General features: G+C 38.3%; 1 protein-coding gene and 1 pseudogene across 1 annotated transcript in view; both read left to right on the forward strand.

The window, feature by feature from the left end:
• The first annotated feature begins 13,985 nt into the window (after positions 1 to 13,985).
• Positions 13,986 to 20,268, forward strand: part of LOC110047186 (uncharacterized) — a 69,323-nt gene continuing 63,040 nt past the window's right edge. The window contains exon 1 of the mRNA XM_089291325.1: positions 13,986 to 14,190. Coding sequence (XP_089147451.1) covers positions 14,136 to 14,190 — 55 coding nt within the window. The 5' untranslated portion in view covers positions 13,986 to 14,135. The remainder of the gene's footprint in view (positions 14,191 to 20,268) is intronic.
• Positions 15,490 to 17,734, forward strand: LOC149110852 (uncharacterized protein KIAA1958-like; annotated as a pseudogene).

Raw genomic sequence — 20,268 nt, forward strand, 5'->3', positions numbered from 1 at the left:
TATAATCAAGTCAAGATTAAACTGATCGATCGAAATGCCGTAGAAAAAATAAATACCGCAAACTCCAATATCTCCTTCTGATACTTCAACCTATTGATCATCAATTTTGCTTAGTAAGTGAAAATTGCACCTGGCTTATTTATGCCCATGACACGCAGATACTTTACGTTTGACCTGGGCCTTTATTTGTTGATATTTTTAGGGAGACTTAAGAGGTCCCTTAATTATGTTCAGCATTGTCTTTGAAGTCAACTTCGGCTTTTAAACCAGCCTGCTGCGATCAGCGTATACACAAATTAAAACGTGGTTATTTAGTTTTATATACTGACTGTAAGGAAAATGTATCAAATGCAACGCAATGGTTTGGGGTTTTTCGTAAAGCTTCTGGGAAATCGCTGTTTCACCAAATTGCCTTCAAAGAGCTTTACGTTACCAAGTCGTAGTCAGTTTGCTCTGCGTCGCTAAATTTCCCTTTTCTTAAAAGGGAAATGGAAGCTAAACTAACTGAACGCTGATGGGGAAAAAATTGAGCATAGCTATTTTAATAGAGGGGAAAAGTTATGGATTTCAGCAAACTTCAAATGAGCAAACATTAAATACCAAGATTTATTTTGGAAGGTCTACGACCTTTCGAGTTTTTTTTCTGAGTTTATGCATGAATTAAGAAACTGACGCGTTCCTTTTGTTTCTTTTGATGCTATTTGTTTCTATTCTTTTGGGCAGAATGAAACACCTATTATATTTTTTGTAAGGTCAAGACGAGAGAGAACATGAAAAAGAACTTGGTCGGGTTTCTTAACCACTCCTATCTATTAACTTTGAATTAGCTCCGCGTAACACTTTTCACTTGCGTGAGGGCACGGAAATCCATCAGCAAAATCTGGATATCGAAGGCCTGAGACAACTGAAATTCAGCAAAGAACTCGGCTCACACAGAACTGGGAGGATTTTAACGTAGCTTCCTCTCCCCCTTCTTCGCCCATTTGTTCTCGGCGCAAGTCCACTGTAGATCCGAGTGTACATTCGAGAGTTAATCGAATTGCAGTTGCCATGTCGCTAAATTAATAGTAACGGTTGTTTGATCATTGCATCAACTAAAGAAATAGTGAAATTCACAAATAAACCAAATGACTGTTATTGCTCAAAGAGCTCATGCGTTCCCATATTGCCTCTACGAAGGACAATGTGGTGGACACGAAACTTGTTGTGGGAAAGAGAATAATTTTACGTCGAGTCCTTACCAGTCTCTCTAAACCGGTCAACCTCAGATCGCCCCTGACGACCGTTAATTCTCGTTTATCAGAAACTACCAGAGGTCTCTTCGCAGCCTTTACCCCCTTCCATTCAATTGAAGCTGTGAAATCTCCGTGCAAAAATTGAAGCCAAGTTTACCGATTTATAGATCAGTCCCCCTTCCCATCAAAAGACAGACTACACGACCGAACACTTAACTGCAACCGAAGCCCCAGGTCCTTCAAATAACTCCAATGGTTCAGAAGGTAAACCACTGTTACCTTCTGATTTTATTTATGGGCTAGATGGCATCTTAAGACTTTTAAGCCCCTGCAATTGACGTTTGCGCAATTCATGCTAGGAAACTTTAATACACTTGAGTCCATTATGACCAAAAATCCCTTGCAAGCATGAGATTACCTGAATAAAACAAGTGTAGAATGCCAGGATTGTAACTGGAAATTATTCTAACAATGTTTCATCGCAGTTACTGTCTGTGTGACTCGTTGCAAAAATGAAACACAAAATGGAGCCACCGATTTCATTTTACTCACCTTGGCCCCGGAAAATCGTTGTCGAAAATCGAAATCAACATACAAATTAACTAAAGGACCGGAACAAGAGGGGCCGCCAACTCTCTCCCCCCTCTCCCCCCTCCCCCCTTCCGAAGGGGAGAGGGAGGCTCTCATAGTCATAACACCATTTGCTCTATTGTTCCATATCAACATTTTCAGTATTATGTTTTAATGAAAAAACAGACTACATAATTAAGCTATGTAATCAGTCTAGTCTACGTCAGTATTTTGAGTTATCACTTTCGCATTGGAACGCTTATTTGGAGTGAGGCTTGCTGAAAAAACGGAACTCAACGGGAAGTTCTTATTAGAAAGGGGGTGCTTACCGAAAAGAAGGTGCTTTATAGAATTATTATGGTACTTGATCAAATTTGCAAAACACACCACTGTCCAGGTACAGTTACCATGGAAGCATCAAGTACCGAGTGCAATGACATACCAATGACCGAGGAAAAGGAATGATCCCGCCACCCCCTCGGTTTCTTCAATAACTTTAATAACTTTATTAACACATAATTGGATTACAAGCTAACAAAGTGCAGCTACTTTAAGCATATATATTGAACAAAATATAAGCAAACGTTTTGAAACTTGGAGGGTATATTATATTGTCAGTCCCAAAATGTTTCTTTTGAGGTAGCAAGATGAGACAATGAAGTCATATGACGTGGTAATATCCGTCATGATATCCAAACAGCTGCCATTTTGGATCCCCTATCCGTGATATCTTGAGTTTGCAATATTACTTGAAAAGCTTGTAAATCAGTTGACTAACGGCTCGTGATTTACAAGCTGTTCTCTTGTTCTCCCAACATCCCGCTTGGTTTATTGCGCCGGTAAACCCCTAGAAAGCGTAGTTTATTGCTTAATTAATGATTGCTGTAAAATTTTATGCTGTGTCACTCGGCATACAAACTCCTCAATATCTTTCGAATACCCTTGTCATATGTTCTACGTGAAACATGACCTGCGTTTCAAATATCACGAGTTGGCTTAAAAAATTCTTTTAATTTTTCACAAATGGATGTCTTAGTGAAAGTAAATAGACTTTATCATTATATTAAACTATAAGTTATATCAAGACAAATCTACTTCCAAGCATTAAAACCGTGTTGTAAAATAAATAAAATAAATAAATAAATATACATTTATATAGCGCCATTTTCCACTAAATGTCCATGGCGCTTTACAATACTTTAAAATTAAAATCCTAATTCTTTAAAAACCTAAAATCCTAAATCCTAAAAGTTAAAATCCTAAGAATAAAATACGCTATATAATACAATTAGGCTAGAAATTAGGCTAAAATCTCAGTATTCAAACAAAAAATATGATCAGAAATTTTTTTGCTCACAGGTAAATAGCTAAAGCCTTTCCAGTCTTCCCTGCGGGAAGATTCCCTAAGAGAAAAAAACTCGGTACGTCTTAAAAGAAAGTTCGGAGAAATAACAGTTTTTTCCGGGAATTTTCAAGTTGAACGAACCTCTGGAAAACAAGACCGGAACTTCTTAGACAGTTCGGAGAAATAACACTTTTTCCGGAAATTTTCCAGTTGAGCGAGCCAAAATAGCGTTTTCCCATATGCTCCATGACCGCAATTTCAACGTCTTTTACGCAAGCGCCCATAAGTGGGAGAATATCAGCGTTTAGCCATGACCTAGTACAAACTAGGGTGAGTTTGATCAATAAGAGTTTTATAACCCGACTTACACAAAAATTAGTAGTAAGAGATTTTACCCCGACCAATACTTAGTCAATATCGAATCCTCAATAACGCAATGTGATTGGCTAATTTTCTTTAAAATTAACAGGTAGCTGTCTGAAAGCGATTTATTTATAATTTATTGAACGTGACGTAAAAGGGGAATAAATTGAGCGCGGGATTACGTAAGATGCAGACTGTGCACATGTTACTCAGTGTTCTTAGCACTACGATGACGGAGCTCATTCTCAGGACTTTAGCTATCTGCGTCGCAATCCTTTGGCTTTATCAAGGTAGGTGAAGCAATATTTCCTTGATGCTAGTTGTTTTCAGCCATAGTTAATTTTGTAAAAAAGAGAACTCTGCAAGACGGGCGCAACAGAGGAAACGAAACTGAATATAAAAGTCGTATCCTTTCTCCTTGTAGATGCCGGTTCTTGAAATCGTATGCTATTTTGAATAAAACATGCGTGGATCTAATGATGTCTTCGGAGCATGTTAAGGTGTATCGGGTCTTTGTCTTTCCTCTTGCAATCTGAGCAATGATTGCTGCTAACAAAAATAACATGTCATGGCCATGCGCCTAGTAGGTTCTGATCATCAGTTCGATTAGCTGACACCGATTTCATGATATGATTAGAAAAAACTGAACTGGTTTTATTCGTGTCCTGTTATTATTATTATTATTATTATTATTATTATTATTATTATTACTATTATTATTATTATTGACTTTTTTTTTCTGGAAAATTGCTGTTTCACCAAATTGCCTTCAATTACAAGTTTTTGGTCTGAGCTTATGCATGAATTAAGTAACTGACGCGTTTCTTTTGTTTCTTTTGTTTCTTTCGTCGCGTTTCTTTTTCTCGGGCAGAATAACACACCTATTGTATTTTTTGTAAGGTCAAGGCGAGCAAGAACATGAAAATTAAAAGAACTTTGTCGGGCTTCATAACCACTCCTATCTATTAACTTTCAATTCGCTTCCCGTGACACTCTTGACTTGCGGGAGGGCACGGGAATCCATTAGCAAAATCTGGATATCGAAGGCCTGAGAAAACTGGAATTCAGAAAAGAACTGAGCTCACACAGAACTGGTAAGATTTCAAGGTACCTTCTTCCTCCCCTTCTTCGCATGCTTGTTCTCGGCACAAGTCCACGTAAATCCGAGTGTACATTCGAGAGTTAATCGAATTGCAGTTGCATGTCGCTAAATTGATAGTAACGGCTGTTTGATCATTGCATCAGCTAAAGAACTAGCGAAAGTCACAAACAAACCAAATGACTGCTACTGCTCAAAGAGCTCACGCGTTCCTATATTGCCTCTACGGAGAACCTTCTGGAGAGTTTAAAGATATGTAAATTCTGCCTTTGTCTGGTTGATATTAGGAGCCTTTTCTCTTGTTATTATGATCATGGTAACAGTCAGCATTTTCACTGAAATGCTTGGGATAGCGGAAGATTCAATTGCTAACGGCTTATGATATTGCTTCTCTTGATTATGACGTCCTGTTATATTGGTTATCGTTTCTTCTGGGCATATTTTTGCCGGAAGCGCCAGATATTACAGTTAAAACCTGTCTTTAAGAACCTATATGTTTTGAAGTCTGGAGAAATAGGTTCTTGTATTTTGGCAATTTAGGCTAAGTAGGTTCTTAATTTCTATGAAGGAGATATAGTTGTTGAAACCAGAAAAATAAATAAACTTAGGGTTGGTCCTTGAATATACAATATTTATTTACAGCTATATTATTTATTTTATTGTAATATAAATTTGCCATCACAAAGTCACACTCCGTAGTGAAAATGTTCATCATAATTTAACTGTAACCTACGCACAAGAACCTACTTCATCTTGCTTGCCTAACTGGGGTTCAATTTTGGGTGGAAAATAGCAAAGTTCTGCCAGCAGGTATTTAAACCACTAGGTTCTTAAACGCGGGTTTTAACTGCATTTTCCTAAATTTTTTGAATGGAGCACGTCGATCGTAAGCGAGAAGATTTGTAGAAAAGAACGTTATAGTAGTTGAAACGAAGAGGACATTGGAAATGCCAACTCAGCAGCAGCGGAAAAAAACCAGAAAGTAATAAAAATCGGCAAGCATCAAAACGCCGAAGAAAGGCAAACGCGGAAATTTCATATCGAGCCTTCTTCGTAGACGATTTTGTTGCCAGTCCCCTTCATACTCAGGTAGTACAGAGGGCCGTAGCGACTTCATAGGCGTAATTATTACAAAAGGTTAGCGAGAGTAGAGGCCCCTGGGCCCATTTAGAAGGCTGCTTTCCTTGCATGAAACAGAAATGCCCAAAAAGGAGTCTTATGGTAGCTGAAAGAAGAGGGAAATAGAGAGTGTTGAAAGCCGCAACAGCAGGAACAATTTGCCAAATACCCCTATCCACAATATCTTAGAGTACGTAGTTAACTAAAACGAGAGGTGAAAGTAAGAGTGTTGGACACTCCAAGAGAGGGAAAAATGTGCCACACGACAATACCGGAAACTTCAAATACCGCAATATCTTAGCTAGTTTCGATAGCTAGCTGACAGTTTTGTTGTGGAAAGGAGTAAAAGAATTTAAACAAGCCAAACGTACGAACGAGTCGCGAAAACGATATCACAATGTTTCAACCAATTTTAATGGAATGAATCTGTCACAAATCGTTTGCGATACGACCAGAAACTCGAAAAGAGTCGCAAAAACGCAAAGGAAAAGAAGTCTTTATATTGTGTGTCTTCAACGAAAACCATACAAAAACCGCCTCCCGCAAGCATGGAGAATATAACAATAGTCAACAATATAATCAAGTCAAGATTAAACTGATCGATCGAAATGCCGTAGAAAAAATAAATACCGCAAACTCCAATATCTCCTTCTGATACGTCATCCTATTGATCATCAATTTTGCTTAGTATAAGTGAAAATTTCACTTGCCCTATTTATGCCCATGACACGCAGATACTTTACGTTTGACCTGGGCCTTTATTTGTTGATATTTTTAGGGAGACTTAAGAGGTCCATTAATTATGTTCAGCATTGTCTTTGAAGTCAACTTGGACTTTTAAACCAGCCTGCTGCGATCAGCGTATACAAAAATTAAAACGTAGTTATTTAGTTTTATAAACTGACTGTAAGGAAAATGTATCAAATGCAACGCAATGGTTTGGGGTTTTTCGTAAAGCTCCGGTTTCTATGTTTCTGTTTCTTCAACCAAAACCATTTCATATACGGCCGAGTGTTGACAAGAGAATATATCACAATCTCTTGGTGTTGATCAGTGTTTTCACATATCGAACCTTTGGAAATTCTGTCCGCAATTAAAAAGGTTGATTATCCGTTGAAAAACAAACCAACAAACAAACGCATTGTCTGTGAAGATATCATGTTTAGTTTCTCGTGTATTGATCTTCAGAACACTGTCGCTGGCGAAAATATATCATAAACCTTCGATACAATCTTTATTATCGTATCTTATTTTGAGTAAAACATGGACTTAATGATGTCTTTAGATCGTGTTGAGGTGTATCGGGTCTTTCTGTTTCCTCTCGGAATCTGCGTGATGATTGTTGCTCCGAAAAATAACATGTCATGGCCATGCGCATAGTAGGTTCTGATCATGTGTTCGATTAGCTGACACCGATTGCATCATATGAGTAGAAAAAACTGAGCTGGTTTCATTCGTCTCCTGTTGTTATTTTTTTCTGGGAAATCGCTGTTTCACCAAATTGCCTTCAAAGAGCTTTCCGTTACCAAGTCGTAGTCAGTTTGCTCTGCGTCGCTAAATTTCCCTTTTCTTAAAAGGGAAATGGAAGCTGAACTAACTGAACGCTGATGGGGAAAAAATTGAGCATAGCTATTTTAATAGAGGGGAAAAGTTATGGATTTCAGCAAACTTCAAATGAGCAAACATTAAATACCAAGATTTATTTTGGAAGGTCTACACCCTTTCGAGTTTTTTTTTTTTTTTTTTTTTGAGTTAATGCATGAATTAAGTAACTGACGCGTTTCTTTTGTTTCTTTTGATGCGTTTCTTTTTTTCGGGTAGAAAAAAAAAAACCTATTGTATTTTTTGTAAGGTCAAGACGAGAGAGAACATGAAAAAGAACTTGGTCGGGTTTCAAACCACTCCTATCTATTAACTTTGAATTAGCTCCGCGTAACACTTTTCACTTGCGTGAGAAAACGGAAATCCATCAGCAAAATCTGGATGTCGAAGGCCTGAGACAACTGAAATTCAGCAAAGAACTCGGCTCACACAGAACTGGGAGGATTTTAATGTAGCTTCTTCTCCCCCTTCTTCGCCTACTTGTTCTCGGCGCAAGTCCACTGTAGATCCGAGTGTACATTCGAGAGTTAATCGAATTGCAGTTGCCATGTCGCTAAATTAATAGTAACGGTTGTTTGATCATTGCATCAGCTAAAGAAATACTGAAAGTCACAAATAAACCAAATGACTGTTATTGCTCAAAGAGCTCATGCGTTCCCATATTGCCTCTACGAAGGACAATGTGGTGGACATGAAACTTGTTGTGGGAGAGAGAATAATTTTACGCCGAGTCCTTACCAGTCTCTCTAAACCGGTCAACCTCAGATCGCCCCTGACGACCGTTGATTCTCGTTTATCAGAAACTACCAGAGGTCTCTTCGCAGCCTTTACCCCCTTCCATTCAATTGAAGCTGTGAAATCCCCGTGCAAAAATTGAAGCCAAGTTTACCGATTTATAGATCAGTCCTCCTTCCCATCAAAAGACAGACTACACGACCGAACACTTAACTGCAACCGAAGCCCCAGGTCCTTCAAATAACTCCAATGGTTCAGAAGGTAAACCACTGTTACCTTCTGATTCTAGATGGAAATTAGAAGCATCTTAAGACTTTTAAGCCCCTGCAATTGACTTTTGCGCAATTCATGCTAGGAAACTTTAATATACTTGAGTCCATTATGGCCAAAAATCCCTTGCAAGCATCAGATTACCTGAATAAAACAAGTGTAGAATGCCAGGATTGTAACTGGAAATTATTCTAACAATGTTCCATCGCAGTTACTGTCTGTGTGACTCGTTGAAAAAATGAAAAACAAAATGGAGCCATCGATTTCATTTTACTCACCTTGGCCCCGGAAAATCGTTGTCGAAAATCGAAATCAACATACAAATTAACTAAAGGACCGGAACAAGAGGGGCCGCCAACTCTCCCCCTCTCTCTTCCCCCCTCCCCCGCCCCCCTTCCGAAGGGTAGAGGGAGGCTCTCATAGTCATAACACCATTTGCTCTATTGTTCCATATCAACATTTTCAGTATTATGTTTTAATGAAAAAACAGACTACATAATTAAGCTATGTAATCAGTCTAGTCTACGTCAGTATTTTGAGTTATCACTTTCGCATTGGAACGCTTATTTGGAGTGAGGCTTGCTGAAAAAACGGAACTCAGCGGGAAGTTCTTATTAGAAAGGGGGTGCTTACCGAAAAGAAGGTGCTTTATAGAATTATTATGGTACTTGATCAAATTTGCAAAACACACCACTGTCCAGGTACAGTTACCACGGAAGCATCAAGTACCGAGTGCAATGACATACCAATGACCGAGGAAAAGGAATGATCCCGCCACCCCCTCGGTTTCTTCAATAACTTTAATAACTTTATTAACACATAATTGGATTACAAGCTAACAAAGTGCAGCTACTTTAAGTATATATATTGAACAAAATATAAGCAAACGTTTTGAAGCTTGGAGGGTACATTATATTGTCAGTCCCAAATGTTTCTTTTGAGGTAGTAAGATGAGACAATGAAGTCATATGACGTGGTAATATCCGTCATGATATCCAAACAGCTGCCATTTTGGATCCCCTATCCGTGATAGTCTTGAGTTTGCGATATTACTCGAAAACCTTGTAAATCAGTTGACTAACGGCTCGTGATTTACAAGCTATTCTCTTGTTCTCCCAACATCCCGCTTGGTTTATTGCGCCGGTAAACCCCTAGAAAGCGTAGATTATTGCTTAATTAATGATTGTCGTAAAATTTTATGTTGTGTCACTCAGCATACAAACTCCTCAATATCTTTTGAATACCCTTGTCATATGTTTTACGTGAAACATGATCTACGTTCTAAATATCACGAGTTGGCTTAAAAAAGTCTTTTAATTTTTCACAAATGGATGTGTTAGTGAAAGTAAATAGACTATATCATTATATTAAACTATAAGTTATATCAAGACAAATCTACTTCCAAGCATTAAAACCGTCTTTTAAAATCTCAGTATTCAAACTAATAATATTATGATCAGAAATTTTTTTGTTCACAGGTAAATAGCTAAAGCCTTTCCAGTCTTCCCTGCGGGAAGATTCCCTAAAAAAAAAAATCGGTACCTCTTAAAAGACAGTTCGGAGAAGTAACAGTTTTTTCCGGGAATTTTCCATTTGGACGAACCTCTGGAAAACAAGACCGGAACCTCTTAGAAGACAGTTCGGAGAAATAACACTTTTTCCGAGAATTTTCCAGTTGAGCGAGCCAAAATAGCGTTTTCCCATATGCTCAGGACCACAATTTCAACGTCTTTATGAAAGCGCCCATAAGTGGGAGAATATCAGCGTTTAGCCATGAACTAGTACAAACTAGGGTGAGTTTGATCAATAAGAGTTTTATAACCCGACTTACACAAAAATTAGTAGTAAGAGATTTTACCCGGACCAATACTTAGTCAATATCGAATCCTCAATAACGCAATGTGATTGGCTAATTTTCTTTAAAATTAACAGGTAGCTGTCTGAAAGCGATTTATTTATAATTTATTGAACGTGACGTGAAAGGGGAATAAATTGAGCGCGGGATTACGTAAGATGCAGACTGTGCACATGTTACTCAGTGTTCTTAGTACTACGATGACGGAGCTCATTCTCAGGACTTTAGCTATCTGCGTCGCAATCCTTTGGCTTTATCAAGGTAAGTGAAGCAATATTTCCTTGATGCTAGTTGTTTTCAGCCATAGGTAATTTTGTAAAAAAAAAAAAAAGAGAACTCTGCAAGACGGGCGCAACAGTGGAAACGAAACTGAATATAAAAGTCGTATCCTTTCTCCTTGTAGATGCCGGTTCTTGAAATCGTATCTTATTTTCAATAAAACATGCGTGGATCTAATAATGTCTTCGGAGCATGTTAAGGCGTATCGAGTGTTAGTCTTTCCTCTTGCAATCTGAGTGATGATTGTTGCTAACAAAAATAACATGTCATGGGCATGCGCATAGTAGGTTCGGATCATCAGTTCGATTAGCTGACACCGATTGCATGATATGATTAGAAAAAACTGAACTGGTTTTATTCGTGTCCTGTTATTATTATTATTATTATTATTATTATTATTATTATTGTTGTTATTGTTATTATTGTTATTTTTTTTTTTTTCTGGAAAATTGCTGTTTCACCAAATTGCCTTCAATTACAAGTTTTTGGTCTAAGCTTATGCATGAATTAAGTAACTGACGCGTTTCTTTTGTTTCTTTTGTTTCTTTCGTCGCGTTTCTTTTTCTCGGGCAGAATAACACACCTATTGTATTTTTTGTAAGGTCAAGGCGAGCAAGAACATGAAAATTAAAAGAACTTTGTCGGGCTTCATAACCACTCCTATCTATTAACTTTCAATTCGCTTCGCGTAACACTCTTCACTTTCGGGAGGGCACGGGAATCCATCAGCAAAATCTGGATATCGAAGGCCTGAGAAAACTGGAATTCAGAAAAGAACTGAGCTCACACAGAACTGGTAAGATTTCAAGGTACCTTCTTTCTCCCGTTCTTCGCCTGCTTGTTCTCGGCACAAGTCCACCTAGATCCGAGTGTACATTCGAGAGTTAATCGAATTGCAGTTGCATGTCACTAAATTGATAGTAACGGCTGTTTGATCATTGCATCAGCTAAAGAACTAGCGAAAGTCACAAACAAACCAAATGACTGCTACAGCTCAAAGAGCTCACGCGTTCCTATATTGCCTCTACGGAGAACCTTCTGGAGAGTTTAAAGATATGTAAATTCTGCCTTTGTCTCGTTAATATTAGGAGCCTTTTTTCTTATTATTATGATCATGATAACAGTCAGCATTTTCACTGAAATGCTTGGGATAGCGGAAGATTCAATTGCTAACGGCTTATGATATTGCTTCTCTTGATTATGACGTCCTGTTATATTGGTTATCGTTTCTTCTGGGCATATTTTTGCCGGAAGCGCCAGATATTACAGTTAAAACCTGTCTTTAAGAACCTATATGTTTTGAAGTCTGGAGAAATAGGTTCTTGTATTTTGGCAATTTAGGCTAAGTAGGTTCTTAATTTCTATGAAGGAGATATAGTTGTTGAAACCAGAAAAATAAATAAACTTAGGGTTGGTCCTTGAATATACAATATTTATTTACAGCTATATTATTTATTTTATTGTAATATAAATTTGCCATCACAAAGTCACACTCCGTAGTGAAAATGTTCATCATAATTTAACTGTAACCTACGCACAAGAACCTACTTCATCTTGCTTGCCTAACTGGGGTTCAATTTTGGGTGGAAAATAGCAAAGTTCTGCCAGCAGGTATTTAAACCACTAGGTTCTTAAACGCGGGTTTTAACTGCATTTTCCTAAATTTTTTGAATGGAGCACGTCGATCGTAAGCGAGAAGATTTGTAGAAAAGAACGTTATAGTAGTTGAAACGAAGAGGACATTGGAAATGCCAACTCAGCAGCAGCGGAAAAAAACCAGAAAGTAATAAAAATCGGCAAGCATCAAAACGCCGAAGAAAGGCAAACGCGGAAATTTCATATCGAGCCTTCTTCGTAGACGATTTTGTTGCCATAGTCCCCTTCATACTCAGGTAGTACAGAGGGCCGTAGCGACTTCATAGGCGTAATTATTACAAAAGGTTAGCGAAAGTAGAGGCCCCTGGGCCCATTTAGAAGGCTGCTCGCCTTGCATGAAACAGAAATGCCCAAAAAGGAGTCTTATGGTAGCTGAAAGAAGAGGGAAATAGAGAGTGTTGAAAGCCGCAACAGCAGGAACAATTCGGCAAATACCACTATCCACAATATCTTAGAGTACGTAGTTAACTAAAACGAGAGGTGAAAGTAAGAGTGTTGGACACTCCAAGAGAGGGAAAAATGTGCCATACGACAATACCGGAAACTTCAAATACCGCAATATCTTAGCTAGTTTCGATAGCTAGCTGGCAGTTTTGTTGTGGAAAGGAATAAAAGAATTTAAACAAGCCAAACGTACGAACGAGTCGCGAAAACGATGTCACAATGTTTCAACCAATTTTAATGGAATGAATCTGTCACAAATCGTTTGCGATACGACCAGAAACTCGAAAAGAGTCGCAAAAACGCAAAGGAAAAGAAGTCTTTATATTGTGTGTCTTCAACGAAAACCATACAAAAACCGTTTCCTGCAAGTGTGGAGAATATAACAATAGTCAACAATATAATCAAGTCAAGATTAAACTGATCGATTGAAATGCCGTAGAAAAAATAAATACCGCAAACTCCAATATCTCCTTCTGATACGTCATCCTATTGATCATCAATTCTGCTTAGTAAGTGAAAATTGCACTTGCCTTATTTATGCCCATGGCACGCAGATACTTTACGTTTGACCTGGGCCTTTATTTGTTGGTATTTTTAGGGAGACTTGAGAGGTCGCTAAATTATGTCCAGCATTGTTTTGAAGTCAACTTGGGCTTTTAAACCAGCCTGCTGCGATCAGCGTATACCCAAATTAAACGTGGTTATTTAGTTTTATATACTGACTGTAAGGAAAATGTGTCAAATGCAACGCAATGGTTTGGGGTTTTTCGTAAAACTTCTGTTTCTATGTTTCTGTTTCTTCAACCAAAACGATTTCATATGCGGCCGAGTGTTGACAAGAGAATATATCACAATCTCTTGGTGTTGATCAGTGTTTTCACATATCGAACCTTTGGAAATTCTGTCCGCAATTAAAAAGGTTGATTATCCGTTGAAAAACAAACCAACAAACAAACACCTTGCTTGTGAAGATATCGTGTTTAGCTTCTCGTGTATTGATCTTCAGAAGACTGTCGCTGTCGAATATATATCATAAACCTTCGATACAATCTTTATTTGCTGACACCACAAAAAAAAAACAAGAAAAAAACAAAAACAAAAACAAAACAAAACATAAAAAGCACTTTCCATCAGTCATTACAAGCCTAGCACTGACGCAATTAGTAGTTCAAGTTCAAGTTTCTAAGCCACGTTACAGTGCGGAACCGTTGGTCCGTTTTCACAACAAAAATTCTCTCGCGGCAGACATGCACGTGCAAATATATCGATGTCTTAATGAAGCGAATAAAAGTGAAAAAGAAAAACCGTTCGAATTCCATTGCTTCTAAATTCATAATCTGTTATTTACCATAGAAACGCTGGATGTCGCTTGTCTTCTTGTATGTCCGTGGGCACGTATAGTTGCGGGTGAAATAATTATTCAAATAAACTATTTTTCGGTCTCAGACCCGGTTTGAGCGAAGTTTGAGCAAATTATTCCATCTGATTACGTAGGAGGATGTCAAACCGGAAGAAAATAAAGCATTCAAAACAAGCAGACTGTGCAAACATTGCTTATATATCATGGCTAAGCTTTCATCTTTAGGTGTTTACCTCCTAATTTGCTGGTTTTACGAAGGTAAGCTAAACAAAATTCTCTTGATAGTAGTCGCAAGCTGGTGCAGAATTCAAAACTATTTCAAAACAAACGGACAGTAGAATTGAGGCCCACTAAAAACCACCTTGTCAACTTCAAAACAAATCAGTTTTACAAGTAGACGCATAATTGTGAGTAATTTTTGTGATTTTTCCGGCTTATTGTGTTGTGCTACAATTTAATTTCAAATGATACAGCTCAAAGTGAAATCGATACGGTCCTCTTTAATCCTTAATCTTTAATCATTATTTATACACGGTAAAAAAACTCATCAGGTACGATAAATTCCAATAAAATGTCTAAGATCCTAAGCCTAAAATCCTAATCCTAATATTATATTAACGTACAACAGTATTCTACTTATAAATCTGATTTCCATGAATGCCGTGTGTTTGAAAATGATGATACAGGGTGAGCTGTTCCGAAAGATTGCGCCGCTGTAACTAAGCTTCCCTCTTGGGAAACTTAAGATATAACTAACACCAAAGCAACATAGCTATGCGACTTAGAGGTAATTCATTATTCAGTAATAAACATCAAAGAGCTTTAGAAGTGTGATAAACTCGGTATAATCTTAAAACGTTTGTATTTCCTAAGAACATTAAAAAAGTATCGTGACACACTTCGATTAATCCGCTAGCTTTGATGAACAAAGTTTGACGGAATTACTTCGCAGTTCTCTCCACAAACAAACCAATACGACCCGGCGTTGACATTCCATAGGAGAACAAGTAATTTGCCTACGTTTTGGACGTGAACAAAATAAATAAATTACAAATGTTTTTCTCAAGTTATTTTATCCCAAATGGAATGTGAATTGACCTTCAGGAGGCCGTCATCAGAGAATGATGTTTATTTGTTGACGCCAAGGGAAAATTCGAAAACATGGCAATCCCAGCGCTGGAGTTAACCGCTACTATTAAGGAAGCACTTGACCAAAAATGCATGGAATACTCATCACGTATAAGTTAGTTTGTTTACTCTGCGGCTTGATATAGAATTATAATCTACATGTATCAAGAGCTAACTAAAATTCGAGTTTGCAAGTTCGTCCATAGCTCGATAAAAAGACAACCTGATTCGGCATTTGTATTAAGCGTCAGAAAGTTTTGCGAAACCCAATTCTTTTGCGTGCTCTGACCCACTTCATCTGGGATTATGCAACTTGACAACTCACCCGTAAATCAATAATTATAACTGTGCAATATTGGCCAATTAACAAGTTGTAAGTTTAAAACTTGTTTAGTCAAAGCTTCCTTAAAAGGGATGACCTAGCTGATGTGGCATGATGTGGCGTGAAAATTATCATACCACCTATCCGTTGCTGCTTGACAGATATAAGTACTCTCTTGTATATGGTCGGACACCGAATCTGCTTTTGTAGTATTCAAATCGGTTTCTTCACTAACGCAAATAATTGACCTCTTCACTGACGTAAAAGGAAATCACTCGGATGTGTTAACAGTTCTTACTGAGCAGCAGACAATGTTAAGGAATTCATACGGCAGGATGGGAGTAAAATCCAAGAAGAGACTTAATTATTTGCCTTGCAATCTGTTAATTGGCTTTAAAAAGGCAAGAAAGACAAGATTTCCGTTTTTATACTAAATGCTGGAAGGCATAATATTTTTATTTTTGTAGAAAAAAGGAAATATATAAAGAGGACAAGACAACTTTTAATTTCATATATATGTGAGTTAGCTGAACGATGTCTAAATAGCCAAAGAAGACACACAGCATAACCAGTTTGTCTACTGATGTTAACTGTCGACCGACTCAACATAAAATTAACTCAGTTCGTGTTCAATTCCGAATAATTGTCATTTTTTGGTTAATTACAGGAAAAATCAGTCTAGTGCAACGTAATTTTACAAGCCGAACTGCAAGGACGACCTTTGATCACTTGAAATCATGCATTTTCTTTCTTTCTTTTTTTTTTTCGAGTTATGCTGAGTGAAATAAGACTCGGAATTTCACAAAACTGACTTCCCTTAACGTTCAAGTGCCCTTTTCTTCGAAAGTGACCAACCTCTAGTACTAACGGCTTTTATAATATGCTCAACAAAATTTTAAGTGTTTGATTGGTCAATAATGAGTGCATAAATAGATTATAAAGTGCAAATGGAGGTTATAGAGTGCAATATGGAAGTTGCTATGGAAACTATAGGGGAAGTGCGAAATTTAAAAACAAAAAGCAAAATGGCTGAAAGCCGGTTTGCTTCGTCCGACGAAATAGTTGTTGACCAACTGAAACTAAATGCAAAAAACCAAAACACTACTAAATCAACACAAACATGGTTGAATGTCTGGGGAAAATGGGCAAATGAAAGAAAATTCAATCCTAAACTGGAGGAGTACGAGCACGAAGATTTCGATAAAAAGTTACAAGTGTTTTACGCTGAAGTACGTACCAAAGATGGATTAGAGTACGAACCGGAGTGTTTGAAGTCCATTCTAGCAGCCCTTGACCGTCATCTGAAAGAACATGACTACAAGTACTCAATTAAACGAGACCGTGAGTTTTATCAGTCCAAGTTAGTGCTCGAAGGAAAAGTAAAACTTCTTCGCCAGCAAGGAAAAGGGAAGAGGCCGAACGCGGCAAGTGCACTGACAGCCGAGGAAGAAGAAATACTTTGGACGGCAAAAAATCTCGGCGATTCCTGTCCAAGAGTTCTTTCTCAGACGATGTGGTGGGTTTTAACTCAGCATTTTGGACTGAGGGGACGTCAGGAGCACCACTCAATGGAAAGTCGAAGACTTCGCATTTTGTGAAGACGACTGTAGCACGGAGTACATTACATTTAGAGAACATCCAACGAAGACAAGACAGGGAGGACTTAATGCAAAACGTCGCACAGTTTTGCCCAAAATGTTCGCCACTGGTGGTCCAAGATGTCCAGTTCAATTTTTCAAGCAGTACCTAAGTCGACGTCCACTAGAGTTAAGAGACAAAGATCCGTTTTGCCTTGCCGTGATCGACAAACCCAAAACAGAAGTTTGGTACAAGAAGCAGCGGCTTGGCGTTAACAGCACCGACCACATGATGAAGAATATCATCAAGAATACGCCTTTGGAAACATCTAGCAAGAGGCTAAGTAATCACAGTGCAAGGAAGACGGTGGTAAAGAAACTGAGGGCAGCAAATGGAGAGGCAGTCTATTATTCAGGTGACCGGCCACGCAAATGAAAAGTCGCTGAACGACTACGATGAAGGAAGTGAAAGGGAGCATCGGGAGCTATCACACATTATCAGTGGAACTCCACAGACTACAACATCAAACAGTTCCTTTGAATTTCTAGTTGGTCTTTTCCAACCAGTACGGAACAGATCCAGCAAGCAAGCAGCCATCATGCTTTCACCGTAAACAATTTCCACAACTGTCAAGTCACGTTTAACGTCATTCAAGGACAGTGCGGTTCACCCAGAAGCTCAGATCAGCATTAACTGTCTGTTCGAGCTAACTATTATGGAACAATTACAAACTTATCATTGCTTAACTGATTTTTCATGCTCTTGATTTAAAAACGTGATCAGAAAGTTCATAAGGTTTTCCTAAAAAAAATTCACGCTTGGTTTACCTGTCACAAGGTTGTAATTGATTGGTTGAAATAAAACATGTGAGCAGTTTGGAAGCCATTACAGAAATGCGTGTCCATGCGAGAGTGACGGTCGCGTTTTCTTGATTTTTTTTTTTTTTTTTTTATATATAATTTTGTTGAGCATATTATAAATAAAAAATCGTATAACGTTCGTGCAGTTGTTGATATATGGTCACTCGTGATGTTTTCAAGTTCCCAAATTGCACTCGCCTGCGGCTCGTGCAATTTTGAGAACTTGAAAAACATCACTCGTGCCCATATATCACGAAATGCACTCACGTAGGTGAACTTTTTCACTTTAAAAGAGACTCTGGTGAAAGAAGCAATATTAATCGAGCGAGAATTTGTCAGTAATAGCGTAGGTAGGTGGCTTTTCAGAGACAGTTAATGTCTGGAATTAAGTTTAAGCATGCACAAGTTGCTTGCGAGGCTCACCTCGTCCCGGCGTGCTGAAGGTTTGTCGTGAGAGCCTACCGGGACAAATCTGCCCACAAAGCGGGAAATGCATGCCCGAGGTACCCTGAGCAACGTACACAATTTGACCTTATCTGGCTTGACTAGCTGCCAATGATTGCTTGCAGTGAGCGTGTACGACACCAAGTCTAGCTGTCCCTAAAATTATTTAGATAACAACCGGCCAAAACTACACCCCAACGCCACGAGAAAACATTACCAATATCTCGGATCCAAGTCATGTTTGTGCTCGCCCTTTAGCAAGCAACTGGGACTTGTGCAATTATTCAAGACTGTTTCCGTTTTTGAGCAGGAAAATTAACGCATGTTTCCGTTTTTGAAAGCATTACATTTATTCAATTTTGTGACGCAAAAAAAATCAAGCATAAATTATAAAGTGCATTATCATTTAACCGGCGAGGTGCATACAAAATGCAAAAAATTGCTGTTACTATGCGCTGTGATGGCAAATCTTAAGCGTTTTGAGGGTGATTGCGTTGTGCTTTGTTGGTTTTATCAAGGTAAGTGGAGAAAAATATCTTGATACTATTAGTAAACTGCTGTAAAATTGAAAATTTTCTCAAGTCAAGTTATCTCAAAGAAATTAAGAAACAACAATCTTTTAATATCAGCATGCAGGTGCACGCTTTTGTGGAACCCGTATGGAATATCGTGAAAAGACGGACATAAAAACCTCTAAGATTCATATCGAGATATATGTCTATACATTTCTCTGTAACTCAACTGATCTTGGCCTGCCAAATCCACCAGTGTTGTTAACATGCGCGTTCATGTACTAGGTTCTTGATGAACTGTGCATGTGATTACAGAAGAAAGCATTCACCAGCAACCCCGCGGATTGTTCAAACAAAAACGTTCGGCTTTGTCGATGTTTTCTTTAATTTATAAGTTAAAGGTTTGTGGTTCTTCCACCCATATAACTTCGATTAGCTGAGTATACAAGTCGGAGTCACTTCAGTTTCGTCGCACTACACTCGTTGTTTAGCCCAAATATCCAACAGCGTCTTAATCACGCGATGCTAACCAACGGCCTTTCATCGATAACAGTAAGACCTATTTATTTGCAAACATAGTCAAAAACGCGCTTTTTTTTCTTGGACAACGGCTTTTTGCCGGCAAAATGAGTCCACAGCTCGAACCAGATAGACTTCCATAGTAATCTGTAGGAAAAGAAATAGGCTGGGCAAAGGGTCAGTGAATTCAGAGTGCAGCTAGTGTTAATCTTGAGCAAAAATGGTACAGCTTTATGAATGACATATAAAATATAATTTTGTTTTGAAAATTTGTAAATACAATACTAAACCGTATAAAATTCTCCCTTTCTCCAAACGGCAAAACTAACCAAAAGCAACGAAAACAGCATCAGCCGTATTTTCGATGCTAATAACATTTCTGCTAGAAGTTATGTGCGTCATATCAGGCTTTAGTATATACCACACAAGTGAATAGTGCTTTTCGCGCGCTCTGATTGGTTAACTCGGAGGTAATTGGCAAGTACTATTCAGCTCCGAGCAGCCGGCGCGAGAGATTTTAAAATTTCCGACCGCTTGTCACACATAAAATAACGTTTTGGTCCGCTAATTATTCAGCTTGTGTGGTATATACTAAAACAATTATTCATCTCAGTGTCGGTGAAAGTGATGGATATTTACCTCCACTTCGGTGAATAATTGTTAATTAATGCCTGCGGGCTGGCTCCGAAATTACTTGAACTCCATCCAGACAGCAAATACATTTGAAAACGGAAATGCCATACTCGTGAAAGTTTGGTAGAATTCGAAAAAGCTGTGGAAACACTCGCCTGTCCACAGTATTTGTCGTTCTCCCAATGCAAACTTTCCCTAAATAGGAAAAAAGAGTGTTGCAGGGTTCGAGAAGCAGGGGAGTCTAACAACCCTGTTTGTTCAACCCCATTCATTTTAACAATCTTTTCATTGACGTTATGGGATCAGGAGTTTGTATTGCTGTTTAGAACATCACAGATGT

Source organism: Orbicella faveolata, unplaced genomic scaffold, assembly GCF_042242905.1.
Source record: "Orbicella faveolata isolate gen_17 unplaced genomic scaffold, um_ofav_v1 contig_24, whole genome shotgun sequence".
NCBI classification, from domain to species: domain Eukaryota; kingdom Metazoa; phylum Cnidaria; class Anthozoa; order Scleractinia; family Merulinidae; genus Orbicella; species Orbicella faveolata.